The 18,767-nt window shown below is 43.1% G+C and overlaps 1 protein-coding gene and 1 long non-coding RNA gene across 6 annotated transcripts in view; one reads left to right on the top strand and one right to left on the bottom strand.

Moving 5' to 3' along the window:
• Positions 1–18,767, top strand: part of LOC118893360 — a 130,464-nt gene that overhangs the window by 14,961 nt on the left and 96,736 nt on the right. The gene's annotated exons all lie outside the window — the stretch shown is intronic.
• Positions 1–18,767, bottom strand: part of AFAP1L1 (actin filament associated protein 1 like 1) — a 72,244-nt gene that overhangs the window by 12,689 nt on the left and 40,788 nt on the right. For all 5 annotated transcript variants that reach the window (XR_005019458.1, XM_036848828.1, XM_036848829.1 and 2 more), the window contains 4 exons: positions 17,732–17,943; positions 15,952–16,097; positions 15,210–15,282; positions 13,528–13,639 (listed from right to left, as the gene is read on the bottom strand). Coding sequence is in view for 4 of the 5 variants with exons in the window: in XM_036848828.1 (XP_036704723.1) it covers positions 13,528–13,639; positions 15,210–15,282; positions 15,952–16,097; positions 17,732–17,943 (543 nt within the window). In the remaining variant the exon portion in view is untranslated. The remainder of the gene's footprint in view (positions 1–13,527; positions 13,640–15,209; positions 15,283–15,951; positions 16,098–17,731; positions 17,944–18,767) is intronic.

Genomic DNA, 18,767 nt, shown 5'->3' with positions numbered 1-18,767 from the left:
CAAATGGCAGATTTCATTCTTTTTAATGGCTGAGTAATATTCCACAGTATATATATATGTCACATTTTCTTTATCCATTCATTTTTGTTTGTTTGTTTTTAAATTTTATTGGGGTATATTTGATTTACAATGTTGTATTCGTTTCAGGTGTATGGCAAAGTCATTCAGTTATACATATACATATATTAATTCTTTTTCAGATTCTTTTCTCATATAGGTTATCACAGAATATTGAGTAGAGTTCCCTGTGCTGTACAGTAGGTCCTTGTTGGTTATCTATCTTATATATAGTAGTGTGTCTATGTTAATCCCAAGCTCCTGATTCCCCCCCACCTCGCCCACCACATTTCCCCTTTGGTAACCATAAGTTTGTTTTTTGTTATCTGTAAGTCTTTCTGTTTTGTAGATAAGTTCATTTGTATCATTTTTTTTATAGTAATCTTTTATTTATTTATTTATTTATTTATTTATTTATTTATGGCTGTGTTAGGTCTTCGTTTCTGTGCGAGGGCTTTCTCTAGTTACGGCACGCGGGGGCCACTCTTCATCGCGGTGCGTGGGCCTCTTCACTATCGTGGCCTCTCTTGTTGCGGAGCACAGGCTCCAGATGCGCAGGCTCAGTAGTTGTGGCTCATGGGCCTAGTTGCTCCGCGGCATGTGGTATCTTCCCAGAACAGGTATTGAACCCGTGTCCCCTGCATTAGCAGGCAGATTCTCAACCACTGCGCCACCAGGGAAGCCCCTGTATCATTTTCTAAAAATTAGATTCTACATATGAGTGATATATGATATTTGTCTTTCTCTGTCTGACTTAATTCACCCAGTATGATAATCTCTAGATCCATCCATGTTGCTGCAAATGGCATTATTTCATTCTTTTTTATGGCTGAGTAATAGTCCATTGTGTATATGTACTGCATCTTTTGTATCCATTCCTCTGTCAGTGGACATTTAGGTTGCTTCCATGTCTTGGCTATTGTAAATAGTGCTGCACTGAACATTGAGGTGCATGTATCTTTTTGAATTATGGTTTTCTCCAGATATATACCCAGGAGTGGGATTGCTGGATTACATGGTAGTTCTATATGTCATTTTTTAAGGAAACTCCGTACTGTTCTCCATAGTGGCTGTACCAATTTACATTCCCCCAACAGTGTACGAGGGTTCCCTTTTCTCTACACCCTCTCCAGCATTTATTGTTTGTAGACTTTTTGATGATGGCCATTCTGACTGGTGTGAGGTGATACCTCATGGTAGTTTTGATTTGCATTTCTCTAACAATTAGCGATGTTGAGCATCATTTCATGTGCCTGTTGGCCATCTGTATGTCTTCTTTGGAGAAATGTCTCTTTAGGTCATTTTGCCCATTTTTTGGAAAACATTTTTATTGGAGTATAATTGATTTACATTGTTGTGTTAGTTGATGCTCTATAACAAAGTGAATCAGCTGTACATATACATATATCCACATATCTCCTCCCTCTTGCGTCTCCCTCCCACCCTCCCTATCCCACGCCTCTAGGTGGTCACAAAGCACCGAGCTGATCTCCCTGCGCCATGTGGCTGCTTCCCACTAGCTATCTATTTTACATTTGGTAGTGTATATATGTCAATGCCACTCTCTCACTTCATCTCAGCTTACCCTTCCCCCTCCCCATGTCCTCAAGTCCATTCCCTATGTCTGCATCTTTATTCCTGTCCCGCCTCTAGGTTCTTCAGAACCATTTTTTTTTTTTTTTAGATTCCATATATATATGTGTTAGCATATGGTATTTTTCTCTTTCTGACTAATTTCACTCTGTATGACAGACTCTAGGTCCATCCACCTCACTATAAATAACTCAATTTTGTTTCTTTTTATGGCTGAGTAATATTCCATTGTGTATATGTGCCACATCTTTATCCATTCATCTGTCGATGGACACTTAGGTTGCTTCCATGTCCTGGCTATTGTAAATAGTGCTGCAATGAACATTGTGGTACATGACTGTTTTTGGGAGTCATGGGGGATGGCTGGATCATATGGTAATTCTGTTTTTAGTTTTTTAAGGAACCTCCCTACTGTTCTCCATAGTGGCTGTATCAATTTACATTCCCACCAACAATGCAAGAGGGTTCCCTTTTCTCCACACCCTCTCCAGCATTTATTGTTTGTAGATTTTTTGATGATGGCCGTTCTGACTGGTGTGAGGTGATACCTCATTGTAGTTTTGATTTGCATTTCTCTAATGATTAGTGATGTTGAGCATCCTTTCATGTGTTTGTTGGCAATCTGTATATCTTCTTTGGAGAAATGTCTATTTAGGCCTTCTGCCCATTTTTGGATTGGGTTGTTTGTTTTTTGATATTGAGCCACATGAGCTGTTTGTAAATTTTGGAGACTAATCCCTTGTCAGTCACATTGTTTGCAAATATTTTCTCCCACTCTGTGGGTTGTCTTTTCGTTTTGTTTATGGTTTCCTTTGCTGTGCAAAAGGTGTTAAGTTTATTTAAGTCCCATTTGTTTATTTTTGTTTTTATTTCCAGTACTCTAGGAGGTGGATCCAAAAAGATATTGCTGCGATTTATGTCAAAGAGTGTTCTGCCTATGTTTTCCTCTAAGAGTTTTATAGTATCCAGTCTTACATTTAGGCCTTTAATCCATTTTGAGTTTAATTTTGTGTATGGTGTTAAAGAATGTTCTAATTTCATTTTTTTACATGTAGCTGTGCAGTTTTCCCAGCACCATTTATTGAAGAGACTACCTTTCCTCCATTTTATAGTCTTGCTTCCTTTGTCATAGATTAGTTGGCCATAGATGCGTGGGATTATTTCTGGGCTTTCTACCCTGTTCCATTAATCTGTATTTCTGTTTTTGTGCCAGTACCATACTGTTTTGATGACTGTAGCTTTGTAGCATTGTCTGACGTCAGGGAGCATGAGTCCTCCAGCTCTGTTTTTCTAGCTCTGTTTTGGCTATTCGGGGTCTTTTGTGTTTCCATACTAATTAAAAAATTTTTTTTCTAGTTCTGTGAAAAATGCCATTGGTAATTTGATAGGGATTGCATTGAGTCTGTAGATTGCCTTGGGTAGTGTAGTCATTTTGACATTATTGATTCTTCCATTCCAAGAACGTGGTATATCTTTCCAACTGTTTGTGTCATCTTTGATTTCTTTCATCAGCGTCTTATAGTTTTCAGAGTACAGGTCTTTTGTCTCTTAGGTAGGTTTATTCCTAGGTATTTTATTCTTTTTGACGTGATGGTAAATGGGATCGTTTCCTTAATTTCTCTTTCTGATCTTTCATTGTTAGTGTATAGAAACGCAAGAGATTTCTGTGTATTAATTTTGTATCCTGCAACTTTACCAAATTCATTGATGAGCTCTGGTAGTTTTCTGGTAGCGTCTTTAGGATTCTCTGTGTATAGTATCATGTCATCTGCAAACAGTGACAACTTTACTTCTTCTTTTCAGACTTGGATTCCTTTTATTTCTTTTTCTTCTCTGATTGCTGTGGCTAGGACTTCCAAAACTATGTTGAAGAAAAGTGGCAAGAGTGGACATCCTTGCCTTGTTCCTGATGTTAGGGGGAATGCTTTCAGCTTTTCACCATTGAGGATGATGTTAGCTGTGGGCTTGTCATATATGGCCTTTATTATGTTGAGGTAAGTTCCCTCTACGCCCACTTTCTGGAGGGTGTTTATCATAAATGGGTGTTGGATTTTTGTCAAAAGCTTTTTCTGCATCTATTGAGATGAACATATGGTTTTTATTCTTCAGTTTGTTAATGTGGTGTATCACATTGATTGATTTGTGGATATTGAAGAACCCTTGCATGCCTGGGATAAATTCCACTTGATCATGGTGTATGATCCTTTTTTTTTTTTTAATAAATTTATTTATCTTTTTATTTTTGGCTGTGTTGGGTCTTCATTGCTGCACATGGGCCCTCTCCAGTTGCGGCGAGCAGGGGCTCCTCTTCGTTGCAGTGGCCTCTCTTGTTGAGGAGCACGGGCTCCAGGTGCACAGGCTTCATTAGTTGTGGCATGTGGGCTCAGTAGTTGTGGCTCGTGGGCTGTAGAGTGCAGGCTCAGTAGTTGTGGCACACGGGCTTAGTTGCTGCACGGCATGTGGGATCTTCCCAGACCAAGGCTCAAACCCATGTCCCCTGCATTGGCAGGTAGATTCTTAACCACTGAGCCACCAGGAAAGTCCAGATCATGGTGTATGATCCTTTTAATCTGTTGTTGGATTCGGTTTGCTAGTTTTGTTGAGTATTTTTGCGTCTCGGTTCATCAGTGGTATTGGCCTGTAATTTTCTTTTTTTGTGGTATCTGTGTGTGGTTTTGGTATCAGGGTGATGGTGGCCTCATAGAATGAGCTAGGGAGTGTTCCTTCCTCTGCAATTTTTGGGAATAGTTTTAGAAGGATAGGTGGTAACTCTTCTCTAAATGTTTGATAGAATTCGCCTGTGAAGTCATCTGGTCCTGGGCTTTTGTTTGTTGGATGTTTTTAAATCACAGGTTCAATTTCAATACTTGTGATTGGTCTGTTCATATTTTCTACTTCTTCCTGGTTCAGTCTTGGAAGGTTATATCTTTCTAAGAATTTGTCCATTTCTTCTAGGTTGTCCATTTTGTTGGCATGTAGTTGTTTTTGGTAGTCTTTTACGATCCTTTGTATTTCTGTGGTGTCAGTTGTAACTTCTTTTTCATTTCTAATTTTATTGATTTGAGTCTTCTCCCTTTTTTTCTTGATGAGTCTGGCTAAAGCTTTATCAATTTTGTTTGTCTTTTTTTTGGCTGCACCACGAAGCTTGTGGGACCTTAGTTTCCCAATCAGGGATCGAAGTCAGGCCATGGCAGTGAAAGCACTGAGTGCTAACCACTGGACTGCCAGGGAATTCCCAATATTTTTTCTTTGTCTTTAATTTTTGTCAGTTTGATTAATATGTGTCTTGGCATGTTCCTCCTTGAGTTTATCTTGTATGGGAGTCTCTGTGCTTCTTGGACTTGAGTGGACTTCCCTTTCTCACGTTAGGGAAGTTTTCAGCTATAATCTCTTCAATTATTTCCTCAGGCCCTTTCTCTCTCTCTTCTCTTTCTGGGACCCCTGTAATGTGAATGTTCATGTGTTTAATGTTGTCCCAGAGATCTCTGAGACTGTCCTCATTTCTTTTCATTCTTTTTTCTTTATTTTGTTCTACAGCAGTGATTTCCACTATTCTGTCTTCCAGCTCACTTATTCTTTCTTCTGCCTCAGTTCTGCTATTGATTCCTTCTACTGTATTTTTCATTCCAGTTATTGTATTGTTCATCTCTGTTTGTTCATTATTTTTTATTTTTATTTTTTAAAATATTTATTTATTTAATTGGTTGCACAGGGTCTTAGTTGCGGCAGGTGGGCTCCTTAGTTGCGGCACATGGGCTCCTTAGTTGAGGCATGTGAACTCTTAGTTGCTGCATGCATGTGGGATCTAGTTCCCTGACCAGGGATTGAACCCGGGCCCCCTGCATTGGGAACATGGAGTCTCATCCACTGTGCCACCAGGAAAGTCCCTGTTTGTTCTTTAAATTTTCTAGCTCTTTGTTAAACATCTCTTGTATCTTCTCAATCTGTGCCTCCATTCTTTTTCTGAGATCTTGGATTATCTTTACTACCATTACTTTAAATTCTTTTTCAGATAGGTTGCCTATCTCCACTTCACTTAGTTGTTCTTCTGTTTTGTTTTGTTTTTTTTAAATATTTATTTATTTATTTATTCATTTATTGGCTGCGTTGGGTCTTAGCTGCAGCACGCGGGATCTTTTGTTGCAGCTCACAGGCTTCTTTCTAGTTGTGCCACACAGGCTTCTCTCTAGTTGTGGTGCACAGGCTCCAGAGTGTGTGGGCTCTGTAGTTGCGGCACGTGGGCTCTCTTGTTGTGGCATGAGGGCTTAGTTGCCCTGCGGCATAAGGGATCTTAGTTCCCCAACCAGGGATCAAACCGGCATCCCCTGCGTTGCAAGATGGATTCTTAACCACTGGACCCCCAGGGAAGTCCCTCTTTTGGGTTTTTATCTTGTTCCTTTGTCTGGAACATATTTCTCTGCCATCTCATTTTTTTCTAACTTTCTGGGTTTGTGGTCTCCTTTCCACTAGCTGCAGGAGCATAGATCCTCTTGCTTCTGGTGTCTGCCCCTGGCCAGTGAGGTTGGTCCTGAGGCTTGTACAGGCTTCCTGGTGGGAGGGACTGGTCCCTGCCCACTTGTTGGTAGAGATGGGTCTTGTCCCTCTGGTGGGCATGGCCATGTCAAGGGATGTGTTTAGAGGTGGCTGTGAGCTCAGTATGGCTTTAGGCAGCCTGTGTGCTGATGGGTGTTCCTATCCTGCTGGTTGTTTGGGCTGAGGCATTCCAGCACTGGAGCCTGTAGGCTGTTAGGTAGGGCCAGGTCTTGATGCTAAAATGGCGACCTCTGGGAGAGCTCAAGCCAAAATATTCTCTGGGTCCTCTGCCACCAGTGTCCTTGCCCCCTCATTGATCTACAGCCGACCCCTGCCTCCCCAGGAGACCCTCCAAGACTCGTAGTAGGTCCAGCCCCAGCTCTTATGGAGTTACTGCTTTGTTCTGTGTCCCAGTGTATGGGAAACCTTGTGTGTGCTCTCCAAGAGTGGAGTCTCTGTTTCCCCCAGTCCTGTGGCACTCCGGCACTCAAGCCCCGCTGGCCTTCAAAGCCAAATGCTCTGGGGATTCCTCCTCCCGATGCCAGACCCTCAGGCTGGGGAGCCAGACATGGGGCTCACGACTCTCACTCTTGTGGGAGAACCTCTGCGATATAAATATTGTCCAGTTTGTGGGTCGCCCACCTGGTGGGTATGGGATTTGATTATGTCATGAAATTGCCACTCGTAGCATCTCATTGTGCCTTCTTCTTTGTCTTTGGATGTAAAATATCTTTTTTGGTAGGTTCCAATCTTTTTTGTTGATGGTTGTTCAGCAGTTAGTTGTGATTTTGGTGTTTTTGTGAGAGGAGGTGAGCTCAAGTCCCTCTACTCCGCAATCTTTTCCGGAATCGAGGGGCTGCTTTTAGTTTGTATGCTTGCTGCCTCTTTCCTCAGCATGTGCTGGCAGTTATCCCTTTGATATGGTGTGTGCAGGTACCGTGGCCTTTGCACTCTCCTGGGATAGCGGGGGCAGGGCTTGGCGCCTGCTCATGGGTCTCTTAGAGGCGGCTGCTGTCCATGCATTCCCAGGACAGTGGGGGCAGGGCTTGGCACCTGCTCATAGGTCTCCTAGGGGCGGCTGTTATCTGTGTGCTCCAGGGACAGCGGGGGCAGCTCTTGGCGCCTGCTTATGGATCTCCTAGGCATGGCTGCTGTCCACGCATTCCTGGGACAGTGGGGGCAGGGCTTCTATCCATTCATTTCTGATGGGCATTTAAGTTCCTTCCATATCTTGGTTGTTGTAAATAATGCTGCAATAAACATAGGAGTGCATATATCTTTTCTAATTGGTGTTTTCATTTTCTTTGGATACATACTCGGAAGTGGAATTGCTGAATCATATGTCAGTTCTATTTTTAATTTTTTGAGGAACCTCCACACTGTTTTCCATAGGGGCTGCACCAATTTGCATTCCCATCAACAGTGCACAAGAGTTCCCTTTTCTCCATATCCTCACCAACACTTGTTATTTGTTGTCTTTTTGATAATAGCAATTCTGACAGGTGTGAGGTGATATCTCACTGTGATTTTGAGTTGTATTTCCCTGATGATTAGTGATGTTGAGCATCTTTTCATGTGCCTTTTGGCCATCTGTATGTCTTCTTTGGAAAAATGTCTATAGTCCTATACCTATTTTTTAATTAGATTGTTTATTTTTTTGATGTTGAATTATATGAGTTCTTTGTATATTTTGTATATTAATCTGTTATTGGATATAATATTTGCAAATATTTTATCTTATTCAGTCAGTGGCCTTTTTGTTTTGTTGATAGTTTCCTTCACTGTGCAAAAGCTTTTTAGTTTGATGTAGTCCTGTTTGTTTATTTTTGCTTTTGTTTCCCTCACCTAAGGAGACATATCCAAAAATATTGCTAAGACCAGTGTCAGAGAGTGAGTGCTTATGTTTTCATCTAGAAGTTTTATGGTTTTAGGGTCTTACATTTAAGTCTTTAATCCATTTTGAGTTTATTTTTGTATATGGTTTGAGAAAGTAGTCCAGTTTGATTCTTTCCTATGTGATTGTCAAGTTTTCCCAACACTGTTTATTGAAGACACTGTCTTTTCCCCATTGTATTTCCTTCTCTCCTTTGCCATAGATTAATTGCCCATATAAGTGTGGGTTCATTTCTAGGCTCTCTGTTCTGTTTCGCTGATCTCTATGTCTGTTTTTGTGCCATTCCCATGCTGTTTTGATTGCTGTAGCTTTATAGTATAGTTTGAAATCAGATAGCATGGTATCTCCAGCTTTGTTCTTCTTCCTCAAGATTGTTTTGGCTCTTTGGCATCTTTGTGTTTTCATACAAATTTTAGAATTATTTTCTCTAGTTCTGTGAAAAATGCCATTGGTATTTTAATAGGGATTGCATTGAATCTGTAGATTGTCTTGGGTAATATGGTCATTTTAACAATATTAATTCTTCTAATCCATGAGCCTGGTATATCTTTTCATCTCTTTGTGTTGTCTTCAGTTTCTTTCAACAGTGTCTTATAGTTTTCTGAGTATAGGTCTTTATCTCCTTAATTAGATTTATTCTGGGAGATCCCTGGTGGCCTAGTGGTTAGGATTCTTGGCTTTCACTGCTGCAGCCTGGGTTCAATCCCTGGTTGGGGAACTGAGATCCCACAAACCACGTGGTATGGCCAAAAAAAAAAAAAAAACCTATCTAAGTTTAAAAAAAGAGATTTATTCCTAGGTATTTTATTCTTTTTAAATGTGATTGTAAATGGGATTTTTACTCTTAATTTCTCTCTCTGATAGTTCTACGTTAGCGTATAGAAGTGCAACAGATTCCTCTATGTTAATTTTGTATCTTGCAACTTTACCAAATTCACTGATGTGCTCTAGAAGTTTTTTGGTGGTGTCTTTAGGATTTTCTATGTATAGTATCATGTTATCTGCAGTGACAGTTTTACTTTGTACTCTCCAATTTCTTCCTTTACTTCTTTTTTTTTTAAAATAAATTTATTTATTTTCATTTATATTTATTTTTGGCTGCGTTGGGTCTTTGTTGCTGTGCACGGGCTTTCTCTAGTTGCAGCGAGAGGGGACTACTCTTTGTTGCGGTGAGTGGGCTTCTCATTGTGGTGGCTTCTCTTGTTGTGGAGCACAGGGTCTAGGAGCGCGGGCTTCAGTAGTTGTAGCACGTGGGCTCAGTAGTTGTGGCTTGCAGGCTCTAGAGCACAGGCTCAGTAGTTGTGGCGCACAGGCTTAGTTGCTCCATGGCATGTGGGATCTTCCTGGACCAGGGCTCGAACCTGTGTCCCCTGCATTGGCAGGCAGATTTTTTTTTTTATTAATTAATTTATTATTTTTTTAATATTTATTTTTGGCTGTGTTGGGTCTTTGTTTCTGTGCGAGGGCTTTCTCTAGTTGCGGCAAGTGGGGGCCACTCTTCATCGCGGCGTGCGGGCCTCTCACTGTCGTGGCCTCTCTTGTTGCGGAGCACAGGCTCCAGACGCGCAGGCTCAGTAGTTGTGGCTCACGGGCGTAGTTGCTCCGTGGCATGTGGGATCTTCCCAGACCAGGGCTCGAACCCGTGTCCCCTGCATTAGCAGGCAGATTCTCAACCACTGCGCCACCAGGGAAGCCCGGCAGGCAGATTCTTAACCACCGTGCCACCAGGGAAGCCCCCTTTACTTCTTTAAGCATGGTTTCCCTTAGTTCTTTGAACATATTTACAAAGGATGCTTTGAAATCTTTGTTAAATTCCACATGTGGGTCCTCTCATAGACAGTTTCTGTTGCCTGCCTTTTTCCCTCTGTATGGGTCACACTTTCCTGTTTCTTCGCATGTTTCATAATTTTTTTTTGAAAATTGGACATTTTATATAATATATCGTAGCATCTCTAGGTATACTGACCCCTACCCCCCACCAGATTGTTTATTTGTTTAGTGACTTAGTTGGCTCTTTTAGTGAAGTACATTTCTCCCTGCAGCGTGAAGCCTCTGATGTTGATCCTGAATGGGTACAGCCTTAGGGATCACACCCAGCTGTTAGGCTCCACTAATTGTCAGCTGATTCCTCTATTTTTAAAAAATATTTATTTATTCAATTTATTTATTTTCCTTTTTTTTTTTTTTTTTGCTGCATCAGGTCTTAGTTGCAGCACATGGGGTCTTCGTTGAGGCATGTGGGATCTTTTTGTTACAGTGAGCGGTCTCTTTGTTGTGGTGCTCGGGCTTCTCTCTAGTTGTGATGTGCGGGTTTTCTCTCTAGTTATGGCGCAAGGGCTCCAGAGCACGTGGGCTCTGTAGTTTGCGGCATGTGGGCTCTCTTGTTGAGGCATGCAAGCTCAATAGTTGTGGTGCACGGGCTTAGTTGCCCTGCGGCATGTGGAAACTTAGTTCCCCGACCAGGGATCGAACCCGCATCCCCTGCATTGGAAGGAGGATTCTTTACCACTGGACCACCAGGGAAGTCCCTGCTTTATTGTTTTTGACAATGCTCTGTATCATCATTTGCTCCACACTCTGTTTCCACTAAAGTCAGTTCTTTTGAAGGGGAGCTTTGGAGTTCACTGTTTTTATGACCTGCCTTTCACCTTGGGCAAAATCTCTGAGTCACTGTTCTGAATCTAGGGGTGGGAACAGTGGCCTGCTTCTCTTGGAGTGACATCTCTGTTTTGTGAGCAGGGTGCTGGGTGGGGACTGTAACCTCTGGTCTTCTTAGCTTTCCTCTCCTAGTGTGGAACCCCTGCATTATGAGTGAGCTGGGGTGAGGGCAGTCAGGGCCCCCACATCTTCGGCCTGCCCAACCTGCAGTAGAGCCTCTGCTCTATGAGTGGGGTCTGGGTAGAGAAAGGGAGCACCCTACTTCTGGGCTACACTCACTTGGGATTTAGTGTCTGTAGCACATAGCTAGGGGTGATGAGAAATGCTGGTTACCTGCTCTTACTGGGGAGATACTGCAGCTCTTGACTGGGAGCTAGAGGAGAGAGAGCCTCGTTTTCTTGTCCACATCTGGAGATTTTGTTACACTGAGCTGGGAAAAGGGTAAAGGAGAAGGTGGTGGCTCAGATGCCACAAACTCTCACTGTTTTTACTGAGATTTAGTAAATTTTCTAGAATAAATCTTCATTTGCCATATGCCCTTAGGACAATTTCTAGAGACTTCAGATGATTGATTTAACAATCTTTTTTTTTAAAATTAATTAATTAATTAATTAATTAATTTACGGCTGTGTTGGGTCTTCGTTGCTGCACGCGGGCTTTCTCTAGTTGCGGCGAGTGGGGGCTACTCTTCGTTGCAGTGCATGGGCTTCTTATTTTGGTGGCTTCTCTTGTTGCACAGCACGGGCTCTAGGCACGCGGGCTTCAGTAGGTGTGGCTCGCGGGCTCTAGAGTGCAGGCTCAGTACTTGTGGCGCATGGGCTTAGTTGCTCCGCGGCATGTGGGATCTTCCCAGACCAGGGCTCGAACCCATGTTCCCTGCATTGGCAGGCGGATTCTTAACCACTGCATCACCAGGGAAGCCCTGATTTAGCAATCTTTACCAGTTATGGTTGTTTTCTGGGGAATGGGTCTGTGGAGCTTCTCATGCCAGCATTTTTCTCAGTAATGCCCTCAGTTCCCATGATTTTTGTTTTCTCATATTTGTGTCCTTTTGCAGTCCCTTCCCACACTAGATAGGCTGACCTGTGTAACCATTAGGATATGGCAGAAATTATCACAAAAGCTAGTTCACAAAAACATTGCAGCTTCTGCCCTGTTCCTCCTTCCTGGGTCACTTGCTCTGGGGGAAGCCAGCTGTCTTGTCATGAGGACAAGCAGCCCAATGGTGAGGTCCTCCTGGCAAGGAACTGAGGCCCCCTTCCAAAAGCCAGCCCAAACTTGCCAGGCATACAAATCAACCATCTTGGGAGCAGATCCTCCAGCGTGTCAAGCCTTCAGATGACTTCAAATGACCAGCTGACGTCTTGACTGTGACCTCACAAGAGACCCCAATCCAGAACTACCTAACTAAGCTGCCCGGGATTCCTTACCCACAGAACACTGACATAACACACACTTAGGTTTTGAGCTATGAAATTTTGGGTAATTTGTTATGTAGCAGTAGGTAGTTAATACATGATCTTGCGTAAGACCCTTCTCTTATGTTCTTCAGTTCCTTCATCTGAAAAACATTTTTGGACTAGATCCATAGTTTCCAACTGTCTGCAAGGAGCCTTATGATTTCATAGTGATGGGTAACAGGCTACCATGTGGGGCAAAGGGGAGGCCAAGTGGGCCTCCAGACTCCAGGCAAAGCAGCTCCACTTTTCTCTCTCTCTTATAAACTGGGCTTCAATGTAAGATTTAATTTGAAGGAAGAGTCTGTTTTTTGTTATCTTTGTTTTGGGTTTTTTTTTTTTATGTTTTATGATTTCTTCAATCTTACATGCTTATTTCAATTTAGTTTCCCATCTTGAAATGGGCATTTCATAAGGCCCTGTATTTCTAGTGTCTCTGAGCATGGAGTATAAGGAATGCTACACAACAAACCTCTAATTGCTCAGAGGGGAAACTCTCTGGAGAGGGGAGGGGACTTTTCCAAACTTACACAGTAATTTAGTGACCAAGTGAGGAATGGAATATAGGTCTCCTGACTCCCAGAAGAGATTATCTACGCTAATGAAATGGAGCTATCATAAAGAAAAGTATTTTAAAAAATAAATCTTCAAAAAGCAAAGACTAGAACTTGACTTTGTTCAGGTACGGGGGAAGAAAGTAAAAACAACAAATAAAAGACTCTTAGGACATGCTGTCCTACAGGAAGCTGGCTTGCTCATAAAGATAAATCATACAGGAGTAGAGATTAATGTTGGGAATCAAAGAGAACTTACATAGAGTTGTCTGGCATAGTTAGTCATTATTTATTGTGCAGTGTGGCGATCAGGCAATTCAGCAAGCTCCTATGGGATGCTAGGCAGAGCTTGGGCTGGGACACAGAGGTAAGCCATATATATATGGCTTTATGTAGTGTTAAAATTTTTAAATAGTTGCTTATATTAAAAAATAAGTAGATTTCTGGTCTCTTTTGAATAATTGGCAAATCTGGGCTGGCACTGCTGCATGGGGGCCTTGGCTGGAGCTAAGTAGTAGCTGCCCCTAGAGCTGGGGCCTGAGCACTGCAGTTTCCTTCAGTCTCCCCCAACCCATTCCCTGTTGTTTCCCATCTGAGGCCACCTGCTAGCTGCCCTTTATCACTCTGCTTGTGCTGTTATTTTTCTTAGAGTATTTTCTTATACCTCTCTTCACTTATTTACCCGCATGACTCCAGCAAGGATCTGATTTTGAGACACCCCCCCGACCCTGCTCCTGTCCCGGACTTTTCCCTCCCTTCTTCCCTTGCACACAGAACTCACTGGAGGCATGGCGCTTGACTTTGACCTGTGGGTCTGCCCGATGGGACTTCTCACTGCAGGTGGAGGCATGGCGCTTGATCTGGGCTCCAGAGGGACGCTCAGGCTCCTCGTCCTGGGTGAGAGATGGAAGGAGAAGGTAAAGTGTGGGTGGGCTCAGAATCCTCAGTGTAGGTGCTTTCTGGTGCGTGCTCAGTGGCTGAGTACTACGTGACCTCTGAGATCTTGGCCTTACATTTTTAGATGTGTGCAGCCCTCAACAGTTTATAAACCACTTGCACTAGCAGTGTATTACTTGATCCTCATACCTTCCTGTGGGGGGCAGCAGAAGGCAACCCTAAACTGGAATTTCTGCTGAGAGGAAAATTAGGAAGTCTCAAAAGACCGTGGGTGACCATATTTGATTTATCATAGATATTTTTGTCCTCACATCATTTGGACGTATCCTTCAAGTTTTCCAAATTGCTAATATAAAGTCTTAAGTTAAAAAAAAAGTCATAGATGAGATCAGCCAATGGTAGAAGTGACATAACTTAATAGACTGGCTATACATTTTTGCATGAAGAGTCATGAGAACACTACAATTCTTGTCAAAGCTCAGGAAACCATGAGTGGAATATGATGATAATGTCATGTAATACTGCTGTTGATAACAACAGTACTATTTACTCCTCTGTATAAGACCTTCCAATGTCCAGGTACTGTGCTAAGTTTTTTCCATAAAGTATTTCATTTAGTTTTTGCAATAGTCCTATCAGGTAGCTTTTATCATATTCATGTGGAGCCAGGAAGTGAGGACCAGAGAAATGAAACCCAAGGTAACTTGGACTCAGCCCTGAGTGCAAAGTTCATGTCCTTAAGCACTAAGCTGTCTTACTACTAAACTCTGCAGCTGAGAACAGTCTCAAGCTGCATCTACTGGTTCATATGAGTCTGAAGAAAGACCATGTAGACAGAAGGATGGCTGGAGAAGTTTCTAGTAGCAAAGGGAGTCCTAGAGGTGAGAGCTCATAATGTCATCCAGCACTGTCCAAGGCAGGGGTCCTGGCCCGCAAACACATCTGCTTTCCTTGGCAGCTTGATTCCCTCTCTCTCTCCTCCAGCTCTGAGGCCTGACCCACCAACCACTGTCTGATCAGAATGTCATCCTCTGGCTCTCCCGTGGCAGGAGAAGGCACGGGGCCTGCTGCGGAGCAGTATGGGTCAAGTGATGGCTACAGAGGCCTCACTGTAAATTAATAAGCTGGCATCTCCTTGGTTTAGTGAGCAAGACAGGGAGACTGTCCTGGGAGCTGAAGCCTAGACTGTGGTTGCCACCAGGGAAAGGCCTCTGGGGGCAGCCACCCAGTTATTATCGCCCTGAGACACTACTGAATCAGTCAGTTCACAGAGCAGTAAACAGCGGTGGACAGTCCAACACCTTGCTCAGACTGGAGCAGTGCTTTATAGATGCACAGCCCTTTCTTCTTCCTGGTCAGGGGATCTTTCCACTGCACTGCTCAGTTTCCTGTTCCAGAGATTCTTTCCCCTGAGCCATGGTCTGTCGTAAGAAGGTCCCCTCTCCCCCGCCTTCTAGCTGCTGGTTAAACAAAAATGGTCTCTCTGAGGCAAAGGAAAAAAGGAGTAGTGAGGGAGAGCTAATAAGTGGCTTTTGCCATGTTCCCTGAAGTCCCAAGGGACCGTACCTGCATCTTTTCATAAGGAACATCATCATAGACTCGGGGCTCAGGCCACTGACCCTGGCAGGATCTTGCATATCTAGAAAATACAAGGGACGATGATGATGATGGTGACAATGATACTTATGCAGCTTACAGTGCTTTCCTGTCCATTCTCTCATTTGATTCTGGCAGCAGCTTTTAATGGAGGTCAGAAAGTTAGTGATAGCAACCATGCCAGGCAGCACTAGGACACTGATGTGTTAAGAGCTTTATAGAAACCCATGGGATTCTCATAACAACTCAGGAAGCAGGTGATTCATCACCTCCATTCTATAAGCGAGAAAACAGAGGATCCAGGCTGGCAAGCAACCAGCCCAAGCTGTTGGTCGTGATAGAGCCGTGCCTTGAATATGGCACTTATAATGCCAAACTCTGCACACCAGCCCTGTGCCCGCCCAGAGGCTCAAGGGTATGGGGACGCTAAGTTTCCATGGCATGAGAGCAGAGCGCAGGCCACTGTACAAAAAGGCTTCTCCTTTCTGGCTCATTCCGTCCACAGTGTCCCCTGACGCTGGGCTACCTCCTTTAACCAGCTCACTCCTGCCTGCTAGAAGAGGAAGGCACCCACTCTGACTTCCCAAGGAAGCAGCCTTTCTCAGCCCTTCCTCCCTCCCCTCCCATTCCCAAGGCTGGACTCCGCCTCTGAGAGGGAGCTGAGATAGGAAAGGTTGAGGGTGGACGTGGGCCATGGGATGCCGGCCCTCACAGGAAGGAGTTGCGCCCCGCACTGACGATGCTGGTTAAGGTCTCCACGTCCACGTAGTCATAATGCAGCGCTTCAGGAGTGACTTTGGAGCCCATCTCCACCAGCAGCAGCCCGAGCCAGCGGCCCATGTCCTCAGAGCAGCTTGCCTGAGGGAGAGGAGGCACAAGCTGGGTTCACTTTGGCACCGTCAGAGCCTCTGGCTACCTGCTCACTTCAGCCAAACCCATATTCATATAGTATCTGTTATGTACCCAATACTTAGGGATCCAAGAGGAGCAAGACTAGAACACACATCCAGAAACCCAGTGGCTCCCACCTTCCCTCTATTCAGGTCTTTGCTCTAAGGCTACCTCCTCAGAGAAGCCCTCCCTGACTACCTCTCTAAGACACATAACCTCACTCACTATCCTCAGAGCCTTCCTGACCATTTGGATATGAAAACAAAATTCAGGTGTTCTCTGAATTTTTTTTTAATATTTGCTTTTTATTAAATGAGGCTATTTATCACATAACCCAATCAAATTTTTTTCTTGTATTATAAATGCCAATTATATATAGTACTGTATACAGGAAAATCTCCAAGAAGTTGCTGGTCAACTAAACATATACTTACGTTCTTATTTAAAGAGCATTATTATAAAATCAAGTTAGCACACAAATACTGAACTTGAATTTAAAAAGCACACTTTTTGCCAGAAAGCTCTTTGTTTAATTGAAGAGAAATAAGAGACCCATCTCAAACTATCAAAAGTAAAAGTGACAGAGTCAATATTTCCTGAAATTTAAGAACTGACACAGGCAGTGGGTACTGGGCAAAGAAAACAAGACCAAGAGGCTGGGTCTTAGTTCTAGGAAAAGACTAGAGGCCACTGATCCTCTGTGGAGCTTTGGATAAGGCACATGCCTGCCCTGGTCTCAGTTTTCTTATCTGTAATGTGAGGGGGTAGTTGTTTAAGTTTTCCTCCCAGTTAATATTTTAAATTCTAAATAGCTGAAGGATTGACATGTAAAGAGAGAGTCAGCATATTCTGGGTGACCCCAGAGAGGAGGGCTGGTGCCGGTGGGTAGGTATGAAAAATGAATGGGTGAAATGAAATCGCATTGTCATTCAGCCATTTGTTCAACAGATCTTAATTGAGCCCTTAGTATGTGCTGGACATCATGGTGGGTTCTGGAAAAACAAAAGTATGCAGAACAGGTGTGGTCACTACCTTCACAGAGCTTAAGATTGCAACTCAATATGGAGAAAATCTTTGTAAAAATTTAGTTGCTTGGTGGGAGGAGCAAGCTACTTTGAAGGGCAGTGGTTTATCTGAAGTGGACAGTCACTGGTGGGAAGTAAATTTTAGAGAGGATTCCAGAATCAGATTGGAGTTAGATCAGACTAGATGCCTTTCAGGTTTGGGATTATATTTCTAAGGCAGAATAAACAAACCTTGGGTCTAGGGTTGCCAGTTTAACAAATAAAAATGCAGAATTCTCTGTTAAATTCAAGTTTCAGATAAACAGTGAATCATTTTTTAGTATAGGTATGTCCCAAATATGGGATGTACTTCTATTAAAAAGAATTATTTGTTGTTCATCTGAAATTCAAATTTCAGTGGGTGTTCTATAGTTTAACCAGCAACTCTGTTGGTTACTTGGCAACAGTTGGCTAACTTTCCCTCTTCCTTAGTCCCTATAATGTCAGTAGCAAGGTACAGTGGACAAAAGCCAAAGTCCAGGCCAGAGCTCCTCGCACCTCCTACCACCAAGGCCCACCTGCATTTTCTCCTCTCACCTCCAAGATGGCGACCTCCTGCCGGTTGCGCAGGATCCTGAAGGCAAATGGGTGTCTGGGCCCAAAGCTTGGGGCCACCTCACAACCGTGGAGGGTGATAGCATTCACGTGGGTCCGCAGGTCCGTGCGGTCCTTATGGAAATACAAGGTGTTGCACTTTAGGCGGCACCAGCGTTCCTTCCAGCCATGGTTCACCAGCACATTCAGATAACCTGGGAGGGGGAGACCAGTGGTGTGACCTCCTAACAGCCCTGGGGGATACAAGTCAGGGTGCGTGGGTCTACACCCCGGGGACAGAGCACTTGGATAACCCTTGTCCTCTAGCTGGAAAGAAGGCCTTCTGGGTCCCAGATCAGCTCACTCGTGGCCTGTGACCTCAGGCATCCTCTTCTGTCTCTGAGTTTTAGTTTGTTATCTATGAAATGGGGACTGATAATCATATTTGTACATACATGCACAGCCTTTAGACTATACCAAGCTTGAAGAAAAGGGCAGAACTACCGTACAGAATGAATAAAAGACACAACTCTTCCTCTTGCCTTTCCTCCTAAAATGTCAAAACTATTATTACTGAAGACAGAAAATAATGGGTGATGCTGACACCTGGTGGCAGCATGTGGGAACAAAAACATCTAGCCAAGATAAAGAATTATAAAACAAGTAAGGGACAGGCTGATGGCTGACGAGATTAGAATTCCCTCAATGTTTTAGATTTTAACTTATTTTTTACTATAACATGTCCTGATCCACTTACAAAATATTTCTTTATAGCCATGTGCTTTTATAATATTCTTTCCAGGTTAGCAGAATATTACTGTTTATCTAAAATACATGATTTTCTATTGGATTCCGGTACATGGAAAACTGCATTTAGATAGACAATATGTTTTTTTCCTTCCAAACTCCTTTTAACTCACATTGAATGCATTTATAATGAAAAGTACTTAAAAATTTTTATTCCAAGAAATATCCTTGTAAGACTGGGCCATAACTTAAACACCTGGCATATTATATACTGGGAAGTAAGATACTCTCC

This window comes from Balaenoptera musculus, chromosome 3 (genome assembly GCF_009873245.2).
Source record: "Balaenoptera musculus isolate JJ_BM4_2016_0621 chromosome 3, mBalMus1.pri.v3, whole genome shotgun sequence".
Classification (NCBI taxonomy): domain Eukaryota; kingdom Metazoa; phylum Chordata; class Mammalia; order Artiodactyla; family Balaenopteridae; genus Balaenoptera; species Balaenoptera musculus.
The sequence above is the reverse complement of the archived record's forward strand: the minus strand, read 5'-3'. Positions and strand labels throughout refer to the sequence as shown.